Here is a 24,768-nt window from a genome sequence, read left to right as displayed (position 1 = left end):
ATCTCGAAAGTCTATATCTAAGGGGATGGAGGAAGTATATATAGTTTTATAAAGATTTTAATGATACTTTAATTAAATTCAGATGAAGAATTTTGCATATTAACTAATATAGTGATATTTGATGAACGCTATATTGATATTGTTAGGCATTATAGTTTCAAATTCATCTTTATATAGTACTCCCTCCATCCCACTTAAAATGAAATATTTGGGATTCGGCACAAAATTTTATGTAGTGTTGTTTTGTGAGTTAATGAAGAGAGAGAGTAAAGTAAGAGATATAAAAAAATAGAGATAGAGTTTGTTTCCATTTTAGGAAACGTTTCATTTTTAATGGGACAACTAAAAACGAAAAATGTTTCATTTTTAATGGGACAGAGAGAGTATTTCCTTCGTTCCAATAAAGTTGACATAAAACTTTTAACACGAAAATTAATGAATTATGTTGCACAAAAATTAAGGAATTATGTTGAATATATAGATAAATGAATAAAGTAGGAGAGATAAGAGAGAGTAAAGTAGATTATGGAATAAAGTAAGAGTGATTATATGTTTTGTCTTTTTTCAAAAAAAGAAAATGACTTAACTTTATGGGATGGATTAAAAATGAATATGACTCAACTTTCTTAGGATGATGGGAGTATTTCTTTTCACTTTACGACTCCCAATGTTCCCTCATAATTTATGCGGAACTTTTTGCCACGGAGTTTAAGAAATGAATGTTGAGTGTGTTAAATAAAGAAAAATAAGAGAGAGAAAAAAGTAGAAAGAATAAAGTAGAAAGTGAATAAAGTAAGAGTGATAAAAAATTCACAATATATAAAAATGAGTCAACTATAAGAGAACTTTTCGAAATGAAAAATTACTCAACTGTGAGGGTACGAAGAGAGTAACTTTTTCTAAATAAATCAAATATTCAACAACTCCCTCCTTCCATTATTGAATGTCATATATCCGATTGCACGGGATTGAAAATATTGTCTGACTTTATAAAGTTGAGTAAAAAAAGTTTGTCTTACTTTCATATATTGATTTTATTATAATAAAATGTGAGTAGGTGGAATGTATGATCCACATGCTAATAAAATGGGACATATATTTGCGGACGAATAACTTATTTCAGCCATATTTATTACTCCATCTGTCCCCGATTAATTGTCGCTCTTTTCTATTTCGGTTCGTTCTTTAATAATTGTCACACTTCATTTTTTTTATCATAAATGGTAAGTAGATCTCACATTCCATTAACTCACTTAACTCACATTTTATTATAAAATCAATATAAAAAAGTGGGTCTCATATTCCACTTACTTTTTTACCAACTTTTTTTTACATTTCTTAAAATCTGTGTCCGGTCAAAGAGTAACAATTAGTCGGGAATAGAAAAAGTACAAAATTAATACTATTATAAAAAGTTAGAATTCACATTCTGTTAATTTCTGTCATCGATCCACTTTCCTTACATTTCACAAAATTCGTGCGTGAGTTTAATATTGGACGGAAATGCATACTAACTAAGTGGAGTACTTCATAAAGTGAGAAAAATGTGAAAACACTTTTCGTCCAATTCTTTTGTCCCAGCGCACCCACGTGCCAAGTTTGTTATGATCGACAAAGACTTGCCTTTAGGTAGGAAATTGCGTTGAAGCATCATCATCATCATCATCATCCACGCGGAAGGAGAGAGCGTAAATTCATCTTCATTTCTTCTTTGCTTAAACTGAGGTGCTTGCATACCTATACATATAAGTAGGTTTCATGTGTTATGTACTTAATATATACTCTTATTTAAGCAAAGATAGCGGAGGCTGCACTCTACAGTGACATTCCCTAAAGTAGATATCGGTGAATCTGATGGAGGAGTTTGAATTTGATATAGATGAGCTCTTAAAACGGATGGATAAGGACAGAAGGAAGCTCGAAGCCTTACGCAGGCGCATCTGCAAGGACAAATTCAGGGGCATTCTCGTCATCAATCTTGACTTGGCCTGCAAGGTCAAGGCACTCAAATTTCTGCGTGGAAAACCTTGGCTCCAGCCTGGAGAAGTTCAATATTACTCCGATGGATGCATCATCATCTACCCCGAGGTATCTTCACTACTAGTCTACTACTCCCTCCATCTCAATTATAAGCTAGTCAATACTCATTGAAGACCATCGTCCATTGACATGCAGGACGCTTGCCTCAGGCACGAGGCCATATTAGGTGACGTTCTCGTCATCAGGCTTGACTTTGCCAACAAGGTCAAGGAACTCAGTGTTCGGCTTGGAGGACTAATTTGGCTCATGCCCGAAGAAGCTCAATACTTCTTCGGGGGATCATGTATCATCATCCTCAGTCACAGACGCGGAAATATTTATCGATAGGAGCTGAGATTTCTAAATTTTGTTTTAAACATATATTTGAGTAATTTAGATAATTTGTACGGCTTTCACACTATAATTTACACTAAATTTGAATAAATTTTAAAATAATTAATAGAAAAAAGTATTAAAAAAATCATTCAGGGCTTAAACCCCTCCCTCGTCACACTGGGGTCCGCCCATGATCATCCCCGAGGAATCTTAACTACTACTGAGTTAAGAAATGTGAGTTGAAAAGTCCGTTGCAAAACTCTATCTCAATTTAAACGGAAAAATCAAACACGGAAGACGTTTTTAGATCGTTTTTAGTTTATAACTTCGACTCGGTCATAACTTCGTTCATCAATTAATTCACGTCTCCTAAGTCATAAATTAGGAAATTAAATTTTCGGCTCTAAAATTAGGGTTCTAAAAAGTGGGGTGTTACATTCGACCACTCTTAAAAGAAATTTCGTCCCGAAATTTGGTACCTTCATGGGAAGAGTTCGGGGTATAGTTCCATCATCTTGTCCTCAAGCTCCCACATGGCTTCCTCATGCCCGTGATATCTCCAAAGTATTTTCACTGAGGCGACAGATTTGTTTCTCAAGGTTTGAACCTTTCGGTCCAGGATCATCTGGGTCGCTCCTCGTAGCTCAAGTCTGGATTCAACGCAACTTCCTCGTAGTGAATCACGTGCGTCAGGTCGAACACGTACTTCCGCAACTGCGACACATGGAAACGTTGTGCACGTTCCCAAGGCTTGGGGTAGCGCTAATCGATACGCAACGGGTCCTACTCTTTCTAAGATTTCGTAAGATCCGATAAATCGCGGCTTCAACTTTCCCTTAACACCGAAACGTATTATCCCCTTCGACGGGGATACCTTGAGAAAAACTTTATCACCGGTTTGAAATTGTAAGTCGATCCGTCGGACGTCAGCGTAAGACTTTTGTCTGTCTTGGGCTTCCTTCATTCTCGCGCGGATTTGTCGAACGATTTCGACCATCTCCTCAATAGCCTCGGGTCCAAGTGCCCCATGGCGAAACACTAGGCCTAACGAAACCTAAATCCATAAGCTCTTGCAATTGTATCTTGAGTTCTTCCAATTCCTTAGGCGGCATTCGGTACGGTGCCTTGGATACGGGTGTGGCTCCAGGTTCGAGGTTGATCGTGAATTCTAATTTTCGATCTGGCGGCGATCCAGGTAACACCTCGGGAAAAACATCTGGAAAATCTCGTACGACAGCGACGTCTTCTATCTTCCTTTCCTCCTTCTCCTCTCCGTGGAGATAGACAAGGCAGGCAGGGCGTCCTTTCTTCATCATCGCGGTGGCTTGCAGCGCAGAGATTATAGCGGTTCGCCGGTTCATTGAGATTCCGTGGTATACGGTGGGTTCTTTACCCGGAGCGTTTAGGGATATCTGTCTCTCCTTACAACGAATCGTCGCAAAGTTCGCGGTCAACCAATCCATTCCTAAGATTACGTCGATATCTCCCATCGCCATAACTTGCAGGTCGTGAGCGACTAACTTAAGTTCTCCTAGTACGATTTCTACGTTCGAGCACGTTTGAGAGATTTCTACTATTCCTCCTACTGGTGAGGACACCATCATTCTACGTTCAGATTTTCTAACAGGCTAGCTCAAAGTACGCACACATAACTCAGATATGAAAGAATGCGATGCGTCCGTGTCAAACAACACAACAAGATGAAAGGTACTTGGAAGAAAATAGAACGGACAAGTAGGTTCACGCAATAAGTTAGAAAAGAGTAGAAGTAGCTCATTGCAAGATAAAAGGTGCGAATTCCCCATAGAATCTCAAAATGTGGTCTCAAAGGGGTCTTAGTACAACGAACGAAAAGGGGTGACGCAAAATGCGAAAGTAAATGGTAAGGTGAATAAAAGCTATAGAAATCTCAAATTCCATACCAGACTGTCCGATCAAAATTTGCAAAAATTTCGGACAGCGGTTATTGATCAAACATGTCAAGGCCTAAAACAAACAGTCGCGTCAGAATTTAGAAATATAGACAAATGTCATGAAGTAGCACTGATAATGGTTAAACGGTTTTGTTGAGGGCAACTCAAAGTGATTGGAACTTTTCAGAATCGTTAAGGAAGAAGAGAACATGATAGCCTTAACTTGGTGCTGAGGAAAGAAAAATCATTGGGTGTGAAACAATATATGTAGTGAAACCGAGCTAAAAAGAATTTCACTTCTGCCAGAAAGAGCTTACCACAAACATGGTTACAAAATAAAGGGGTGAACCAAAGGTCCAAGAAGAATATTCCATCCTTTGAAGAAAAACAGGTCTGGAGATGTGATCATACTGAAGGTCATAACTACCAACAATTTTAGGAATGAAGTCCAATGACAGAAGCTCATAAAATCAAATATCGTTGTTATGAACGACGAATTAAAGGATACTGCTCAAGCAAGAGGTCCAAAGTTACAAGGGCAAACACAATTTCAAGCCAAGTGAGTCATGACTCGATATAGGAAAAGAAATAATGGGTATTACTTGCAAATTGCGAGTCCAACAAGGTCTTAGATAACAAGGGCTCACTGTTAATCGAGAGGTTCCGAAAAAAATTTTCTTAGGATCCAAGTAAGTACTGTTAACTAAAAGAATCGTTCATTCTAGCTACAAAGGTCGCACTCCCTTGCACATTTTTCCCGAGCCTGAACATGGCAACGTCGTTCTACGAAACCGTGGATTACAAGTTGAGATTCATCGTATCGTCGAAAATAACTATTTTTGATGGTCGCATCTTCAAAGTCTTCTTCTAGCCATGTCACATAGTCTTTTTCGATTGCCATTATACACGTGGTCTTAATGTCGTCGTATTTGTGTCGCGTCGCCATTTTGGCCTGGTATGCAAGACTGCATAGTTTTATTAGATCTTAGGTATGATCTCGCCATTGTAAGGATACACCAAAGTTCGGAATATTCTTATTTTCGTTGGTTCTATCACTCAGGAAAGTGATACTGCAATTGTTAACCTACAACTAAGTTTTAGCACGTTCAGTCTGGCCTACTCCTTAGGCACTCTATAATTTCAAGCATAGCTTGAAGTCCCATACTAGTCATTCCGCGTTTCTACTATTGATACAAGCGCTGTGATCGTACAACTAAGGCATGCTAGGTTCCAAGAAGTCCAAGTCTAAGCATCGCAAACATTGCAACATAATCCCACGTAATCACATTCGCCTTTCACAATTTCACAAGTTCGCAAATAACATTCAACGGATCAACATTCGGAAAGCATCGCTTCATATTCACAATATTTCCAACACTTATGGCATGCTTTCTATTTTCACAGAAATAACATTTTCCACCGAAATTTTCAAGAGCAATATATTTCAATCATAAGTCATGGCAATAATTTGTACCTCTTTCTTCGTGGTTGAACGGGACGAGTTGCGGTGTTGAGCCTTCCGTATTTAGTGCGTTAGTAAACGATTACAATGATAGGTTTGAAATTTTGAAAAGACTCTTGGGTCCAGAGCGGAAAGAAACTGAGGCTCTGATACCAACTGTAACAGCCCGCCCTCCTAGGTAGGGGTGGATCGATACGATATATCGTATCGAAAATGTTGTATCGTGTTTCGTATCGAAAATATCGATATGAAAGAATTTCATATCGTTATCGTATCGAAATTTCGATATATCGAAAATTCGATATATCGAAATTTCGATACGGATAATATTCGTATCGTTATCGTATCGATATTTCGATATATCGTACCGAAATTCGATATATCGTTCTATATCGAATTTCGGTACGATATATCGAAATATCGTATCGTATCGTATCGAAAACCTGTAATATATAAAAAAAATGATTTCAAAACTGAAAAATGACACAAAATTAATAAAACTTCAACACAATAAAATAAATACTGTTCTTATCTCCATAATCAAAATACAACACTATGACATTCCAAAAAAAAACTAGTAGTTGTCTTGATCTTGATTCTTGAACACCGAACCCTTCATCTTGTCGAAATCATCTAGAAATATTAACCTACATAATCCAAGATCAAGAGAGGTGAGAGATTAGAATTGAACAATAAAATGGGCATATACAATTAGATATACACCACAAAGAAGTGGACATTTAATTGACAAATTACAAACACAAATAAGAGAATAGCACTGACTATATATTGCTTGAAGTGTTACATAATAATTTTGTCATGGATAACTTAGTCACTTAGACTAATGACTCAATGTTAGCAGACAGTTTAATGCAGTGAGCTTCATATCAATGTTATCAAACAAATTAATGATTTAAACTATCTGCTTTAGCAAAATGAGAGCTCTGCAAACACAAGCTAAAATCAAAGTCTAGAACAATAGACCAATCGGCCAATCCTGCCATATCTTCTCATGTAGTACCACTTATGAACTCAATCACAATTTATAAATCAAAGTCTATAATAATAGACCAATCCAGTCATATCAACTCATATAATTTACTTATGAACTCAATCTCAATTAAGAAGCCTAATGGCCACCACATATCAGATAGCAACCAAATTTAAGACTAATACCTCATCATTTGGTGGATCAACTAGTAGAAGATACATTTAGAGAACCATCTCGAGTCTCTTGAGTAATGGTTGAGTGAGTTGAGCCTAAAAAACATAAAATGGAATTAATAATATATGACAAATAAAGTTCATAAATTAAAGAAACACTTACTTTTTTCAATTTCTTCAATTTCTTGATAAAAAGCAAGGTCGTCATCGGTTGGATCCTTGTATAAGCTAAAATCATCCGCTTTGAGCCAATCATTGGTGCACACCAATGCCTCAACCATTTTTGGACTCAAACTAGTCCTAAAAGGATCTACAACTCTTTTGCCCAAGCTAAAGGCGGATTCACTAGCTACGGTTGAGCTTGGAATTGCAAAGATATCTTTTGCAATGAGCGAAAGGATTGGATACCTTGTTCCACTTACTTTCCACCATTCTAAAAGATCAAAACAAGGATTAGATCGCTTCTCCATCTCATCGGCTAAGTACTTATCCACTTCATTAGATATTTGATTTAGTTGGTCTTGAGAAACTTCTTCTTGAACTCCATTATACAATTCATCAAAAAGACCCGAACCACTTGGACCGGTATCATCTCCATCACCACTATTTTCTAGAAGTGGTATCTGAGTAACCAATGTATCACTCACTCCCTTATACTCGACCCACAAAGTCACCAAGTCATTTTTAAATCGGTCACACAACTCTTGAACCTCTTGGTTAGAATCTCCAAATCTCTTCAATTTCTTCACACTAACTTGAAGCATTTTCAGCTTGTTCCTCGGGTCCAAAACATTGGCAATAAAAATAATTGGATTCATTTTATTCCAATCACCCCAATACTTGTCAAATTTCACCTTCATTGCTTTTGCAACCTTTGACATAATCTGATCTGAATCATCACATTTTTTTTCAATCTCGATTTGTAGAGCAAACATAGACACAGAAATCATTTGGGATGTAGGAGTTTTTGATGCACTTAACTCTAAAGTGACATCATAAAAATTCTTGAGAAAATGAACAAATGCTTTTGCATTATCCCAATCTTCTTTAAGTGGAGGTCCTATTCTTTGTTTACCCTTATCATCCTTTTCTTCAAAGTATCTCATGAAAGGAATCCATTCTTCAGCCATTCTTTCAAACACCCTTCTGTATTTCAATGCAACATCAAGCATTTTATATGTTGAATTCCACCTCGTTTTCACATCCATGGGCACCGTTGACATACAAGGAAACTTGGCAAGTACTGCATACTCTCTAAATTTACTCAATCTAGAAGGGGAAGAATGAATAAACACAACAACATTTCTTATAGATTTAATTGCACAATTAAGCTCCTTTAATCCATCTTTGACAATCAAATTGAGTATATGACAAGCACATCTCAAATGCAAATACTTTCCATCAAATTGCAATGTGTTTTCAATATGCACTCTTTGCCCATTAAGCACACTTTTAATTCTCTTCTTCATATCTAAAAACAATTCAAAAACCATACCTGCTACCTTCTTTCGGTCGGAAATTCGAAACCTTGGTTCTAATTCGTGGACAAGCGCAACGAATCCTTTTCCCTCAACAGCCCGAAAGGACACTTCATCTGTAATAACATATTCCGTGACCTTCAACTCACACCTTTTTTTAATTAAAAGAATGAGGCACTATCTGACTTCCTTTTCCCATAGTCTCCTTTGTCAACACAGTTTGGCCCTTGTCATTTCCACTCGCACCATAAAATGGACTTAATTCACACTTCTTCTCCAAGTGATACTTCAGTCCAGTAGTACTCCCAGTAGGAGTTGGTACTTCAGCTTTGCAGTAGTTGCATATCCCTGTTTTTCTTTCTCCTTTACTCGTTGTCGTCGTTGTTTTTTTGAAGTGCGTCCAATATTGACTTCTACCTCTCTTTGTAGGAGCTAAAGGAGGTTTTTCTGAGGAATCTTCTGCTGATCGTTTTCTACTAGTACCCTCATCATTTGTTGAAGTGCTTTGTTGCTTCGATGGTTCAGAAGTAGGTGGCAGTGGAAGCGCATGAGAAGCTTCTGATTCCATTCTGAAAAAATAACAACAAAGTGAATATCTTATGTCTCTTATCTTATCTCATTTGAGCTTATAATCTCCTTAAAACAACTTATGGCATAAAATAAGATTCAGTAACTTGTATAACTTTACCTTTTCAGAGTTAATGAATGAGTTTTAATATCTTATGCAGGGACCATCAAATGCAAGTGGGGATTTGTTTGTATCTGCATCTGGATTCTGGAGAAGGTAATCATCCTTCAAAAAATTTCCATAGAACCTGAACAACACCAAGAAACATACATACTTATAATTTGATTGTTGCTTTAGAACAGACAACAGTTGATTATTGCTCCTTAATATTCACACATATTAAAGACATATTGAGAATGATTGGATTTGGAGTATACTGAATACTTTTCGTTTATGATGCTGATGCATTCATATTTAATCACTACTTAATTAAATCCATTGCAAATAAATAGCATACCACATTTGTACAACAACTTGGCTTCAAATAAAAAGTGACCAACTTAATTTGGTAAGATAATTAAAGAATGGAATCATCTTGGAAGTTTATAAACCATGAAATTGCTTATACAGAACATAAATTAAAATACTCACTTAATTAATTTGAGTCTACTGAAGCTGAAGGGTTGTAGAATATAGGAGCTGCAAGCCTGCAGCCGCTCGCCGGAGATAAGAGATGCGGTGGGGAGCGTGAGAGAAGCTGGAGGACGTCGCCGGAGATGGACCATGGAGGCGTGGACGATGAATTATGAGAGAATCGTATTCGTGAGAGTGAGATTGAGATTTGAGAGAAAGACGGCGTGAGCGTGAGGTGAGCGATAGGGTTCCAAATCCTAGGGATTTAGGGTTTCATGTATATATTTTATAAATATATTAATTAATTAAATGGATTTATATATATTTATAATTTTAAATTTTTATATGTATTGAATTTCAATATGTTTCGATATATACGATATATATCGTATATTCGATATGAAACGATATATCGCGATATAAGGAAATTCATATCGTTATCGTATCGAAAACTTACGATACGATATTGTATCGTATCGAAAATTACGATATATCGAAAATTCGATAATTTTTCGATATTTTTCAATACGATACGAGCGATATATCATTTTTTCGATATTTTTCCCCAGCCCTACTCCTAGGGTACAATAAATGCGGCGACTGCTACCAAAACTGACTTAAAAGAGTTTAACATAGGCTAGGGTTCCATTTAAAGAGGCTTGACCTAAGTATAAAACGGACTATCAGAGTCGCAAGTCAAAGGTTTAATCAAGAGAAATAAATGAAGGATAAGTACTATAAAGTATGATCAAAAGTGAAGGGTTCAATAAATCCCAATGATATCACAAGATGTCTCAAGATTCTAAAACGAAAGGAACAAGTGCAAAATATCCAAATAATATTAAAGTGTTTCAAAGAAAATTCAGCGGAAACGATCAAGAGAAAGTGCAGCTATGTATGGAGACACAACTACGCTTGAAGTTCAAAACGCCCATCTTAATTAGTTAATATGCTCAACACCCGCAACCGCTCGTCGTCGTTCAACCTGCATATAAGGAAAACACATGCAGGGCTGAGTATTTTGAAATACTCAGTGAACTCGTTGCCAAAACATTTTATAAGTTATGCCACCCTTACCATAGTGAACTCGAGGTTTTACACTTTTCAAGATAAATATTCAACGAGTATCACAAAAATATTTCCATAGATTGGCCAATCAAACAACTCCCCAATTTCCTCATCACTTTCCACAATCTCATCATTTCCATAGTGCGACGAAAGTGTGGCCACACTTTTCGCCCACGAGACCGGCCGACTAGCAAGGACGGCTCCCGATCCCACCGTGTACACAGCCTGGTAGGGTTTGCGGCCCGTACTCAGACCCGAATTCGTTTATACCTATCCATAGCCACTGTAGCCTAATGGAGCGTACTCACAAACTAAGCATCAGGCGCACAACATCATCAAAACAAACATAGGTATGGCATAACAGTTAAACCACCCTTATCTCTCCACTTTCATAAATTTGCAACATAAGAGAGAGTTTAAGAATAAGGCCCACCTCGACTGCTTAGATTTCAAGTATGTTCTTTCCCTTGTTATCCGGCTTCGCAACTGAGGTTTCACCTTTTAATCACATAGGCATATATCACAAATCAAATTCAACACAAACTCCTAACTCATGCATGTCTCAACGCTTTTCCCTTTTCCCATCGATTTATCTTAACGTCATCAATCAAGGCCATGTTCATCACATAAGTTCCATTCGCATCTCAACTCTAGATCTAACATCAACATATGTCACACAAGAGTATTTTGCCAACATACACACAACACACACGCACACACACTCGCCACACCCACACGCACACACGCCACACACATGCATACATATTTCCATATCCCCTTTATCCCACTTTCACTCAACAAGATGCATGAGGGTTCAAGAATACCGATTAATCGATTAGAAAGAAGAGGAAACGAGTAGAAAGAAGAAGATTAATATGAGAATACCTTTTTGAGAATAACGTACGGTAGAAACGAAGTAAAGACTTGGTTCTTCAAAAATCTTGAGGCTCAAACTCTAATTCTTCTCAAATAATGAAGGATTATTGGAATAAAGTAGAAGAAAATTGAGAGAAGAAAAAGATGGAGGGGGCGAAAATTGTGATGGCTAGGGTGTTGGGGTTTGTATACTAAAAGATGCTTCGAGCGTACATGTCTTTGTACAGTCAGCTTGTGCATGTATACGAGAAACGCCACATCCACTTGTTTACCTATTTATGAGAATAAATAATATAATATAAATGGTTTATTATTGAAATATGATAAACAAGTCTAAGGCTTTTTACTAAGAAGGTCAAGTAGGGAAATTCGATGAATCTCCTCATGAGTTTTCCAGTAGGGGACTTGGCCAGATCTAGTAAGAAGAAAAACGTATTCACAACCTAGATAGGCTTTGGCTACCTATTGGAACGGTTGCGGTGTTTGTGATAATTCTCTCTTACCTAAGATGAGATTAGTAACACCGGTGTGGTAAAGCACTGAAAGGATCTAATCCGAAATGTATTCTTTATTGCTATCTACTGAAATAATATATTTCAAGAAAGTTTAGTATTTTCTAGTCTATGATATTAATATCAATATTGTTTATTCAATCAAACGCCACTTTGACTTATCAATATGTGAGAGTTTGTACGTAACTCAAGTTCATGATATCTTGGGTGGTAGTAATTGAATAACATGAAGGTATTGGAATATTATTTCATAGAATTCGCGTGCCCAGTGTGGTATGATTAAATCCCTAAGGGGTGATCCCCAAGAGGTGTTTGAAAGAGGAATTTATTATTCAGAAAACTGCGCAGTTGGAATTTATTCCACGAATAATAAATAAAGTTTCAAACTAGAAAACTCTTTGGAGAATTAATTTAATTCTAGTCACATAGCAGACAAAAGAATTAAATTGATGGATCAAGATAATCTTAAACGCGGGAAATATTATAAAATAAAATGGACCCAAGTTATTTGTAATTTGGTGATTTAAGTGGGAGTGCAATATTATTCTTTAGTGGAACAAAATAATATTCCATTGATAATATATTAAATCATGGGTCATTTGATTTAATTAGTAATTTATCTAATGGGTGAGCCCAACACTTAAGTCATTCCATGGATCCCCAACCTAGCCCAACAAAGTCCATTATAAATAGTGATGAGATGTGGAAACCCTAGCACACCATACACCACAAGTCACCTCTCTAAACCCTAACCCTAGCCGCCGATCACTCGGCCTCTCTCTCTCCTTCTTGCCTCGATTTTCGAGCCATAGAACAAGGAGATCTAGGGTTTTGGTTTGATCTTGTCTTGTTCATTCTAATCCATAGAATTGAATCGAGATAGATAGTTTGGTGTAGTGTTCCTCCTAGATCTCATCAAGACTATATTGATTATCTAAGATCCGCCCACACGGATGGAGAATCAAGGACTAGGGAATAGGTTGGAAGATTCACGGTCGATAAACCAAGGATCTCCGGGTGGTGCAGCTAGCAACTTCGATCCTATGATGGATCAATATGAGGTAACAATCGAATCTACATCAAATTGCATGATTATGTGTTTATTTGATGTTATATCTATAGATCTATGTTAATTGCATGAAATTGGAGTCGAATGCATAATCACCTAAATAGATCCGTTCTAGGACCTGTTTGGTTTCCGTGTCTTCCGCTGCGGTAGTCCCAACATAGGGTTAGGGGTTTCTCTTATTTATAGTGCTCAATAAGATCTTTAGGTAAATAAGATAGAATATTTGGTAAGATTTGATTCTCCATAATTAATTAAAAACAAATATTGTGGAGTAGGGAGGAAGATTAAGATCTAGGGTTCAAGCATGAGGATTTTCGAAATATATGGCTTTTAATTAGCCAAGATTTTGTTTTGTACACGGAGCAAAATAAAAATAAAAATCCTCCCCATTGGGAAAAGAAATAGGCGTGTATTTGCTCCTTTAAATAAGGCATGGATCTTTAATATTAACTAAAATAAGATATGGCAAGATCTCCTTGAGGTATGGAAAGATTTGGTAGAATATTTAAATTTTAGGTATGGAAGGAAATCAATAAGGGATCAATTAAAAAATAAAATAATTCTTCCTTCCCAAATATAGGTGATTTTCGAAAATCACCTTAAAACAATAGGGTTCGATTTTTCTTATTAGGAAATAGAGAATAATTGGGTTTTGGATTTAATTTGGATAAATATCCCAAGAATTAAATTAAATCCGGAAAAATGAGATTTTCTCCACTAAGGCTATGATTTTCAAAAATTCCAAGGAAAAGGTTATGGAATAGTATCCTAAAAATCTCACTCACCCTTAAACAATTAAATCATCACATAATTTCACATTTAATTCAAATATTCGCATGCCACGTCATATAATCAATAAGTTTGACTTTTCAAACTTCCAACGCAACCCTAAACTCGGTCATAACTTCGTTCCTCAGTTAATTCACGTCTCCTAAGTCATAAATTAGGAAATTAAATTTTCGGCTCTAAAATTAGGGTTCGAAAAAGTGGGGTGTTACAATTAATTTATATTTTTATCCCTCAATTTTATAAATCAAATATTAATCCTTTTGAAATACTCATGCAATTTTTATTTTCCCTTTACATATGCAATTACATTTCACTAACAATGTACAAAATCCACAGTATTATACTCTAATTAATCTTCCAACAAAATATCATAAACAACTCATTAAAATAAAATGTCAAATATGAATAATAGAAATCCAAAATATCTAATGTTCTTATAGATTTTGAACACCCATACTAAACAATATCGAGTGTTAGTCATCTTCTATTTCAACTACACAAATACTCCATATTAGTACTAAAAAACGTAAAGGCCTAATCTATCCAAAAGAGCATCACATATTTGTAGCTACATTGCTCGTTATTGTAGATATGTGAACATGAAAGTTTGAATATATAACAACAAGAAGCATGTAAGAATAAAAACCTTGTTGAAAGAAATACACTATCAACAAATGAAATTGAAAAAGTTAAGCAATACTGGATCTTCTCTGGAGTCATCTGCCCTACAAAATCTTAATGGCCTTTCTCCAACATATGATCATTTATCATAAGAAAACATACATCAAGTGACACCATAGGTTATAAATTACTCTCTCCGTTCCATAGTAGTAGAGTCATTTTGCTATTTTGGTACATTCCACAGCAGTGGTGGAGCCATTTCTCTTTTTAGTAAAAGTAAACACATTTCTTCTCACTTACTTTACTCTCTCTTACTTTATTTTATCTCTTTTCATCTTTCTACTTTTTTCATTTTCTACATTATTCTTTATTTACTTAACTCACTTAACATAAATTTTTTAAAATCACGTGCCAAAAAGAAACGCTTCCATTAGTATGGAACGGAGGGAGTAGGTAATAAAGACCGAGATGGAAAAATAGCAAGTAGGAGGAAAATAACTTCCTAAGGTCTACTGCTGTTAAGCCATAGCCAAGCTGCAAATATATAGTTCTATCCCCTTTTAATTGACACCAATTTCCTTTTTCGTCCGTCCTAATTAATTGACATCCTTTTTTGGTAATGGATCTCACATTCCACTAACTCATTTTATTCACATTTTATTACGAAATTGATATAAAAAAGAAGGAGCCACACAACCACCTTTCACTATATTTCTTAAAACCCGTATCAAGTCAACCGGTGCCAATTAATGAGGGACGGAGAGAATATAACGTGTTGTGAAGGGGGGAATGAGGATGAACTTTATCCATGCATTAAAAGGAAGTGGTGCTCGAACTTTCCCTCATTGCACTATCCATGTGATATGAGAACAATGTGTCTCAATTGACATAGACTTGATCACATGATCACATGCATGTGATAGGAGAACAGTATACTATCACTACTCCACAATGTAAGTAAAACATTGCAAGAACAACTCGCTTCTTCTTTTGCCTTTTCTGCCTCCAATTCTCTCCTCGATTGGCAATATATTCATCAGAACCGTCGCCTTCTGTATCCTCATTATCAGACAGTGTATTCACCATCACTCTCTTCCTCACTTGTATTTGTATACTCATCATCACTCTTGCCTATATACTCAACATAAGTGCCAATGTTTTTAGTAAGAATTTAAAAGATGATCATAGTACAAAGCTACTACTCTCTTAATTGATTTAATAATACCTTCAGAATCATGATCTTCGTTTATATCAAAGCTACTACTCTCTTAATTGATTTAATAATACCTTCAGAATCATGATCTTCGTTTATATCCGCAACTTCCCTGCAGCAATGAATTAGAAAGAGGACCACTGTCTATGTTAAAAATGAACAAGAAACAATAATTTAGTAGTAAACGGTCACATTTTTTTGTATGTCAACCTTGTTCTAAACCTCGAATGCGTATACAAAACATGGTATCTTACCATTCCTTCCGCCTACGTAACTTGATGCGTCCAAGCCTGAAATTTAATACTAGTAGTATTAAATATTCAGAATTTATAGCAAACTAAAACACTTAAGTTGATATTATTATTACATAACGTAAAAAGTTAAATTCAGACAATCGTGAGCCTACTTAGAATTTTGATAGTTGTAACAGTTATCTTGATATGTTAAGACTAAGACATTAGACATATGATTTGAGGTGCAGAGTTGGAGGACTAACCTTCGAATTTTGATAGTTGTCGGCTTCTCGTAAAAAGAAAAAGAGGCGATAACATCAAGCGTTTTATAATCTCCCGGTCGTAATTGGCTGACACAAGTCAATGCTAAGGGATTGCAGTCCTCCAACTCAATCTCTACAGTCCATGGACCTATGTACAGAGAAGCAGGCCTACAGATCTCTTTTAGTTTGTAGCAATGTTTCATGCTTAAGTAGATAAGACGAGTGAAGCCTAGGGATGGTTTCAATTGCACCAAATCACTATCTTCAATTAGAAGAAACTTAAGCCCACGAAAAATATTGCTTTGTGTGTCCCACCGTGAACCCCGAAAGGCGTAGGAACGCAATTTGAGCACCTCAAGCCATGGCAAATTGCCAATGACATACATATATTCCATGGGAAAACCCGTGCCACTCAAATGTAACTTTTCCAAATTAGGTGGCAACTTCAATGACCATGGAGTCCATGGAAACACATGACCATGCCTGACCACAGGATTTGTGATACTGAATTTGAGTATCTTCAAACTTTCAAGTGTTGAAATGCAACGAAAGCAACTCAAAACATCGCTATGGTCATCATACGGTGTTTGCTCAATCTGAATTCCTAATTTCTGTATGTTAGGAATTCTTTTGAAGAGTTCCGTGATAGTACAAATGCTAGCATTCACACCTACAAGTGTTGAGAGCTTTCCCAGTTGAACAATATTAGATGGAGCTGCAAGGCTCTTTCCCAATATCTCAATATGTTTTAACTCTCGCATCTCCCATATTTGTATAGGAACATATGATGGAGCTCCACGACGTCTAATGTTCATGTGTGGATGGATAATTAAGACTTGAAGGTTGAAAAGTTTGGATATGGTTGCAGGGAGTTCTCCATTGCATTATAGAGCAAGGTACTTTAGTTGGACTAGAGATAAAACTTCAATTGGGAAAGTATAGAAACGTTGTGTAAGAGCATCTATTTCCCTTAGCAACATGAAACCAACATCTATAGGGATTGGATATTTGTGGTAAGGACCATAGAAAAGGAGAAAACGTGCAGAGGATGCACAGTTTAATCTCACTAAGTTGCAAAACTCCTTGATGCCAAATAACATGTTGTTTTCGAGACATAAGCCACGCTGACCTTTTAGACTTTCTTCAGAGGCATCAGCTAACTTATTTAGGACATGATAAAACTTTTTCTTGCTAGCTTCTCCTCTACACACGTGCCGCCATGAAGAATGAAGCCAACAAGTTTTATAGTTGCAAATGTATACATAAGGAGAAGTTTTATCCAAGCTCGATACGGTGTATAGAACAAAACTGTAGGAAGTAGCTAGACTATTTAACCATTCGCCATCATTGGGTAACAAACCCTCAGCAGTCAACATTTCAATTATCTTGGAAGGGGGGGTGTGATATGTGATAATCTTGAGGGAAAACACCCATAAACAAAAAAGGCATTTTAAGAGGTTGAGGTAAGTAGTCGTAACTTGGGAAAAGTACCTTTGATATTTCATTATATGCATCTGTTAACACTGAATTTCTCCTTTCTGCTACTTCATTCCAGTAGACTGGATCTCTGTTATGCTCAGATTTTGATAGGATGTCAGCAACAGTGAGTATCAAGAGAGGGAGGCCCTCACAAAGCTTGGCAATTTTGGTGGCAAGTTTGTGAAGTTGAGGAGGGCAACTCTCATCACCAAACACCTTCTCACATAGTAGTTCCATACTCTCTTCTTCATTCAAAAACCGGACCTCGTTGTGAGAAACAATATTGTTTAGTTTAACAAACAATTCAAAATACATAGATGCTCGATGTCGACCAGTTATCATGACACTGATATCCTCTAGGCATTGATAAAAGGAACGTACCAAGAATATTAATAACTCTCTGTCCCAGACATCATCCAACACAATGAGGCATTTCTTTCCTTTGAGACTTTCAATGAAGTAGTGATCACTTATTTCTTCATCTGCTACAATGGGAGTTATTCCAGACAGTTGAGCTAGAACGCCTCGTGCAATTTGACTGCTCGGTTGAGGCACTCTGCCTACTGTAACCCACGCGCGACACTTATATTTTCTCTGAATTTCTGCATCTTCATAAATTTGGATTACTAGAGCGGTCTTTCCAACGCCTGCCATTCCATAGAGCATGTACACGTGGCTTAATTGGCGTTTCATAAGTTGGATTTTGAGACGTTGGAATTGGTCAGATAATCCAATCATCTTTGAGTTGGTTCCATGAAAGCCAATTATTGAGGAAATAGGTTCGTCTTCAGCCATATTCTCTACTTCATAAATGTACTCCTTCTCCATATCCTTGAGCTTCTGGATCAACGAATTCGCATCGTTATCCAGACTCTGCAGATCAATGGAGACAATCTCAGGAAGAGTTTGAGATTGTGAAGGAATCTGCTGAATGAGAAGAGATTCCAATGAGTCTTCAAATCTCCAAATCACCTCTTTGATTCTTCCATCCAAAGCATTCACCTTCTTCCTGCTCCTGCTTGGACTTGTCTTGTCCAATCTTTCTAGAATTCTTTGCAATGGATCCAACTCCTTGTGCACTCCTTCTATGATTTGTTGAGAGCCACCGACGAGGCTAAAACGAGAACAAGTGAGAATATTGATAATTGTATTCCTAAGAGAAAACACAGCACCATAAGCCGTCATTTCTCTGGTATGGTAATGGAATGGTGGTTGTTGAGATATGTGTGAATTGTGATCAGAGCAGTGATATGAAAAGAATGGAGAAATCTGAATAATGGTACTAGTATTCAAAATCATCACTCCAATTTGGCCAGCCAAAAAAGTTGCCATTATTGCACATATATATTAATCTAATACTAATGATAATAAAGCATGATAATAAAAAAATGTCTATAAATCTTTACCAATCTTCTTTTGTCGGTTAGTACTTTGATAAAGTACTTAAAGATACAACATTCAGAATAGAAAATTGTTTATAACAGAATCCATTAGTATGAAGTAGGCAGATAGAGTTCCATTAATTATTTTGAGAGGTAATTTTGTCTTTTTGCCCCTATATGAATCAGACATCGTGCAAAACTGATTAGTATGTTGTCCTTGTTAGTGCAAAACATCAGTTACATGAATCAGACAAACCATTCAAAACAACATTATATTATATGTAATGAAATTACTTTCTGATATCAAAACAAAGCCAAAGTTATGCACAACACAAAAAGAATCACCTTCCTTGAATCACAGAAATAACTTATAGTAATTCTTAAAGTGATATAACAACATGATAATACAACTATAGATTTTGACCATCCAGATAGAATACACGGTGTCTCACCTTTCGAGCACAGATGCAGAGGTGACTCCATACCTGAAAATTAAAACATAAATATTAGGAAGTTAAGGCAACCTAAAACACTTGAGACTAAGACATATGATTTGATTTGTTGTTGGTGGACTGACCATTGAAATTTGATAGTCATCGGTTTCTCATAAAACGTAGAAGAGGCAATACCATCAAGCCACACACCTTTATCTGGTTGACACAAATCAAAGCTAAAGGATTGCAGTCTACTAATTCAATCTCTATGGTCTTATATCCATTCACGTACATCCAAGCAGGTCTCTTAAACGAGTACGGAATATGAGGCCTAGGGATCTATTCTAGTTTGTGGCAATGTTTCATGCTTAGGTACGAAAGCATAGGGAAGCTTCTAGATTCTCGTTTCCATTGCACCAAATCACTTTCTTCAATTAGAAGAAACTGAAGCCTCGGAAATGGACTAGTGACAAAATTTCTATTGGAAAAGTGTAGAAATGATGTGTAAGAGCATCTATTTCCTTTAGCAATCTGAAACTGACATATATAGGGATTGGATATTGGTGGTAAGGACCATACAGAAGGAGGGAACGGGCATAAGATGCACAGTTCAATCTCACTGAGTCACAAAACTCTTTGATGCCAAATAAAATGTTGTTTTCAATACACAAGCAGCGTTGGCCTTTTAGACATTCTTCTTCTGCATCATTCAACTTATTTTGGAGATGATAAAACTTGTTCTTACTAGCTTCGCCCCTACACACATGCCTCCACGAAGAATGAAGCCAGCAAGTTTTATATTTGTTAGCAATGAACTCTTTATAAGAATTAAGAAGAATGAAGCTGAGAATTTTTATGCACACTCTTCAATATGCATAAAACAAGACTGTAGTTGATAGCTAGCTCTCTCAAATATTCCCAATCCTCCGACAACCCCTTAGCATCCGACAATCCCTCAGCGGTGAGCATAATGATAATATTGGAAAGGGGGGGTGTTATAATCCAAATTCACTAGTTCGAACTTTCCATTTATTAGGAGACAATATGAAAGGAAATAAAATCGAACATTTTCATATAACCTAAAAATTGTGGTAGTACAATCAATACTTTCATAATCGAAAAGCGATGATAGGGTAGATCAATTAAATTGATTATATTGGATAAGTTAATCTAAGACAATACTAAAATTGATTATTTGAGTAAGATTTAAATTCTAAGGTAAAGTGATCATCATATCATTAACGAATGTTATGTTGATGAGTAGAACTTTTAATTGAAACACAAAGTGGGCAAAAAATGGCCATATCCATTCTTAAATTCTTGTAACAAACCGACTATACAACCATTGATTTTGAACATGTAGATAGAAAACGTAGCGTCTCAATACCTGAAAATAGATAAATGTTCAGAAATTATAATAACCTAAACACTTAATTTTTGTTACTCCCTCCGTCCACGAATATGTACCCTACTTCGATTCGGGACTGTAAAAGGAATTATGGGACACATATTCGCAGACAGAGGAGGTAAGATATAATATCAAAATTTTAATTAAGTCTACTCTGAGCCTATTAAGTAAATGAAATATCACAGTTATCTTGAACAGAGACATATGATTTGATTTGTAGTTGAAGGACTAACCTTTCAAATTTGACAGTTGTCGGTTTCTCGTCAAAAGAAGAAGAGGCAATAACACGAAGCCTAGAACCAACACGTGGTCGTAACTGACTGGCCCAAACCAACGCTAAAGGATTGCAGTCCTCTAATTCAATCTCTATTGTACATATATATTGGTCCAGAAAAGTAGGCTCACCCTCATAGCAGCATATGTCTACTAGTTTGTAGCAATGCTTCATGCTTAAGTATTTAAGCCTAGGGAAGCTTTTTCCTGGTTTCCATTGCACCAAATCACTTTCTTCAATTAGAAGAAACTCAAGATTCGGAAAACTACGCCTTTTTGTTGTCCAACGTGGACCCTGAAAGGCGTAGGATCGCAATTTGAGAACTTGAAGGTATGGCAAAGTGCCAATTGCATCCATGTATTCCCAAGGAAAACCCATACCACTCAAATGTAACTTTATCAGATAATGTGGCAACTTCAATGACTTGGGATTCACAGAGAAAAAATGGCCATGCTTAATCACAGGATTTGTGATGCTCAATTTGAGTGTATCCAAACTAAGTGTTGAAATGCAACCAAAGCAACTCAAAAGATCGATATGGTCATCATACGGCGTCAGCTCAATCTGTACCCCTAATTTCTTTATGTTAGGAATTTTTCTGGGGAGTTCGGAGATGGTACAAATGCTAGCATTCACACCTACAAGGGTTGAGAGATTATACAAATTAACATGAGATGAAGTTACAAGACTTTTCCCTAATATCTCAATGTGCTCCAACCCTTGCATATCCCATATTTGGATTGGTACATATGATGGAACTTTACAACATCTAATACTCAGATGTGGATGCATAATCAAAACTCGAAGGTTGAAAAGTTTGGATATAGTTGTAGGAATTTCTCCGTTGCATGTTAAAGCAAGGTATTTTAGATGGACCAGCGATAGAATTTCTAATGGGAAAGTATAGAAACGTTGTGTGAGAATATCTATTTCCCTTAGCAACTTGAAACCGACATCTATAGGGATTGGATATTGGTGGTAAGGACCATAGGAAAGGAGAGAACGTGCAAAGGATGCACAGTGCAATCTTATTGAATCGCAAAACTCTTTGATGCCAAATAAAACATTGTTTTCGAGACACAAGCCGCGCTGACCTATTAGACTTTCTTCTGAGGCATCAATCAGTTTATTTAGGACATGGTAAAACTTTTTTTTACTAGCTTCTCCTCTACAGACGTGTCGCCATGAGGAATGAAGCCGGCAAGTTTTGTACTCTCTAACATAAAACTCATGCGAAGTTTTATCCACGCTCTTCCAGATGCGCAAAACAAGACTGTACTCGATAGCTAGCTCTCTCAAGCAATCCCAATCATCCCACAACCCCTCAGCGGTCAACATATCGATAATCTTGGAAGGAGCGGTGTCATAAGGGAAAACACCCATAAACAGAAAAGGCATTTTAAGACATTGTGGTAAGTAATCGTAACTTGGGAAAAGTACCTTTGATATTCGATTATATGCATCTTTAAAGACTGAATTTCTCCTTTCTGCTACTTCATTCCAGTAGGCTGGGTCTCTATTCCGGTCGGATTTCGATAGGATGCCAGCAACAGCGAGTATCAAGAGAGGGAGGCCTTCACAACGCTTGGCAATTTTGATGGCAAGTTTGTGAAGTTGAGGAGGGCAACTCCCATCTCCAAACACCTTGTCACATAGTAGTTCCATACTTTCTTCTTCGTTCAAAAACCGCACCTCATTGCATTCACCAAAGGGAATAACATTAATCCATTTTTTATGTCGACAAGTAAGCAAGACTTGAACACAACCACTTTCTACACAGGGTATGGAACGATGCAAGCAATCGAATACCTCTCTCTCCCAAACATCATCCAGCACAACGAGACAATTCTTGCCACGCAATCTTAATTCAGCTCCCTGTGTGAGTTGAGCTAGAATGCCTCGTGAAATTTGGCTGATCGGTTGAGGTACTCTGCCTACTGTGACCCAAGCACGCCGCTTATATATGTGCTGAATATTTGGATCTTGATAAATTTTCTTAGCAAGAGTGGTCTTTCCAACACCTGCTGTTCCATAAAGTCCGTACACATGCTTCCAACCGGGATAGTCTAGGAAATGCAATAGATCTCTTTTGACTTCACCGAATTGGTCTGATAATCCAATCATCTTTGAGTTGGTTCCATGAAAACCAAAGAACGAGGAAATAGGTTCGTCTTGAGGCATATTCTCTACTTCATAAATGTACTCCTCTTTCATATCATTGAGTTTCTGGAACAACGAAATCGCATCGTTTTCCAGACTCTGAAGATCAATGGAGACGATCTCCGGAAGAGTTTCATATTGTGAAGGAATCTGTCGAGTGAGAAGGGATTCCAAAGAGTCTTCAAATTTCCAAATTGCATCTTTGATTCTTCCATCCAAAGCATTCACCTTCTTCCTGCTCCTGCTTGGACTTGTCTCGTCCAATATTTGAAGAACTTTTGTCAATGGCTGCAACTCCTCGTAGACGCCTTGTATGATTTGTAGAGAGCCGCCAACAAGGCTAAAACGAGAACAACAGATAACATTGTTAATTGTATTCCTAAGAGAAAGAACACCACCATAAGCAGTCATTCTGATATCAAAGAATACAGAGAAATGAAAACCACAGATATGAAAAGAATGGAGAAAAAAGGATCTTTGGTGGTGGAAAACAATGACATGACTTTTTTCCTGACCAAATTGATTGGATAAGATATGATGATTTTTGCTTTCTAAACATATAATTGAGGTACTAATGGAATACTTACTATTATTTAATTTCAAGAAGGGTTAAGATAGCTTTTATTACTAAAAGCAGCAATCTTTCACCATTACCAGCTCCTCCACTTTTTCCCCTCCGCCCCCACCACCAGCAGCACCAGATCCTCCGCCCTCAACTCTCAGATCAGAGGTATGACGGTTTGGTTTAGCATTACCAACTCCTCCCGGCTCCCACTTTTGTTTAAGCATTTCATCGAACATCTGGATGGCATCGCATCCTCATCAGTGAAATTTTGGTGTTCTTTCGGGTAACGAGTACTCAAATTTTATTGTCCAGTGATATATATACATTTAATAGTTCTTTTTATTCTCTTTATGGGCTCTATGTTTAGCCCATATCTGTTGGACCCAAATTTAACCTTTAGCTATTGGGCCTTTAATTATCATATGCTGATCCAACTTTTAATTGGGCAAACTAAAATCGTCATCTATGGAGAACTAACTTTTAGTTGGGGTAGAGAGCATAAATTATGCTGACAAAACGTCTATTTACTTAAACAATGTCGTTTAATATACCTAGACACCCATATATTTAGTTTTGATGTCGTTATTAAATTAAGTCTTGTAGGACACTGAAATTTTATGTCACAAACAATTGAAAAGAATATTAAAATTTTGATATAAAAGGTTTTTTTTTTTAAATTGTGGAATTGATTAGAAATTGTCAAAACTAACTCATCATTTAATTACTAACTACAACTAATTTAAGGCCATAGGATTTTAGAAAACGTGTGGTCTACAATTTGCCACGTGTAATTTTCGTTTTTATTAATAATTAATAAAATCAAAAAAGATAAAAAAAACGTCAAATTAGGGTTTTAGATGAAAATGTCAATATAGTGTTTCGGAAATATCAACACAATGCTTTGAGAAT

The 24,768-nt window shown here is 36.6% G+C and overlaps 1 protein-coding gene and 1 pseudogene across 2 annotated transcripts; one reads left to right on the top strand and one right to left on the bottom strand.

Moving 5' to 3' along the window:
* The first annotated feature begins 1,800 nt into the window (after nucleotides 1-1,800).
* LOC148931822 (uncharacterized) lies at nucleotides 1,801-2,464 on the top strand. Its single transcript, XM_089063920.1, has 2 exons — nucleotides 1,801-2,088; nucleotides 2,176-2,464. Exons 1-2 carry the CDS (start codon nucleotides 1,855-1,857, stop codon nucleotides 2,365-2,367), a joined length of 426 nt encoding a protein of 141 aa, XP_088920046.1. The 5' UTR covers nucleotides 1,801-1,854; the 3' UTR covers nucleotides 2,368-2,464.
* Nucleotides 2,465-15,236: 12,772 nt separating this feature from the next.
* On the bottom strand, nucleotides 15,237-23,824 carry LOC125202635 (uncharacterized; annotated as a pseudogene). Its single transcript, XR_016135777.1, has 6 exons — nucleotides 21,094-23,824; nucleotides 19,471-19,503; nucleotides 16,158-18,750; nucleotides 15,916-15,951; nucleotides 15,674-15,773; nucleotides 15,237-15,579 (listed from the first exon to the last, which is right to left on the bottom strand). The product of XR_016135777.1 is annotated as an uncharacterized LOC125202635 (transcript).
* Nucleotides 23,825-24,768: the final 944 nt, after the last annotated feature.

The sequence above is a fragment of the Salvia hispanica genome, chromosome 2, assembly GCF_029641045.1.
Source record: "Salvia hispanica isolate PSC_SH4W2 chromosome 2, Shi_PSC_v1, whole genome shotgun sequence".
Taxonomy (NCBI): domain Eukaryota; kingdom Viridiplantae; phylum Streptophyta; class Magnoliopsida; order Lamiales; family Lamiaceae; genus Salvia; species Salvia hispanica.
Note: the sequence above shows the minus strand (reverse complement) of the source record. Positions and strands in the feature narration are given on the sequence as shown.

Excerpts from the sequence above, each read along its gene's own strand:
- LOC148931822 (XM_089063920.1), top strand. The coding sequence starts at position 1,855 with ATGGAGGAGTTTGAATTTGATATAGATGAGCTCTTAAAACGGATGGAT. Across the intron at positions 2,089-2,175 it reads GCATCATCATCTACCCCGAG|GACGCTTGCCTCAGGCACGA; the intron begins GTATCTTCACTA and ends ATTGACATGCAG.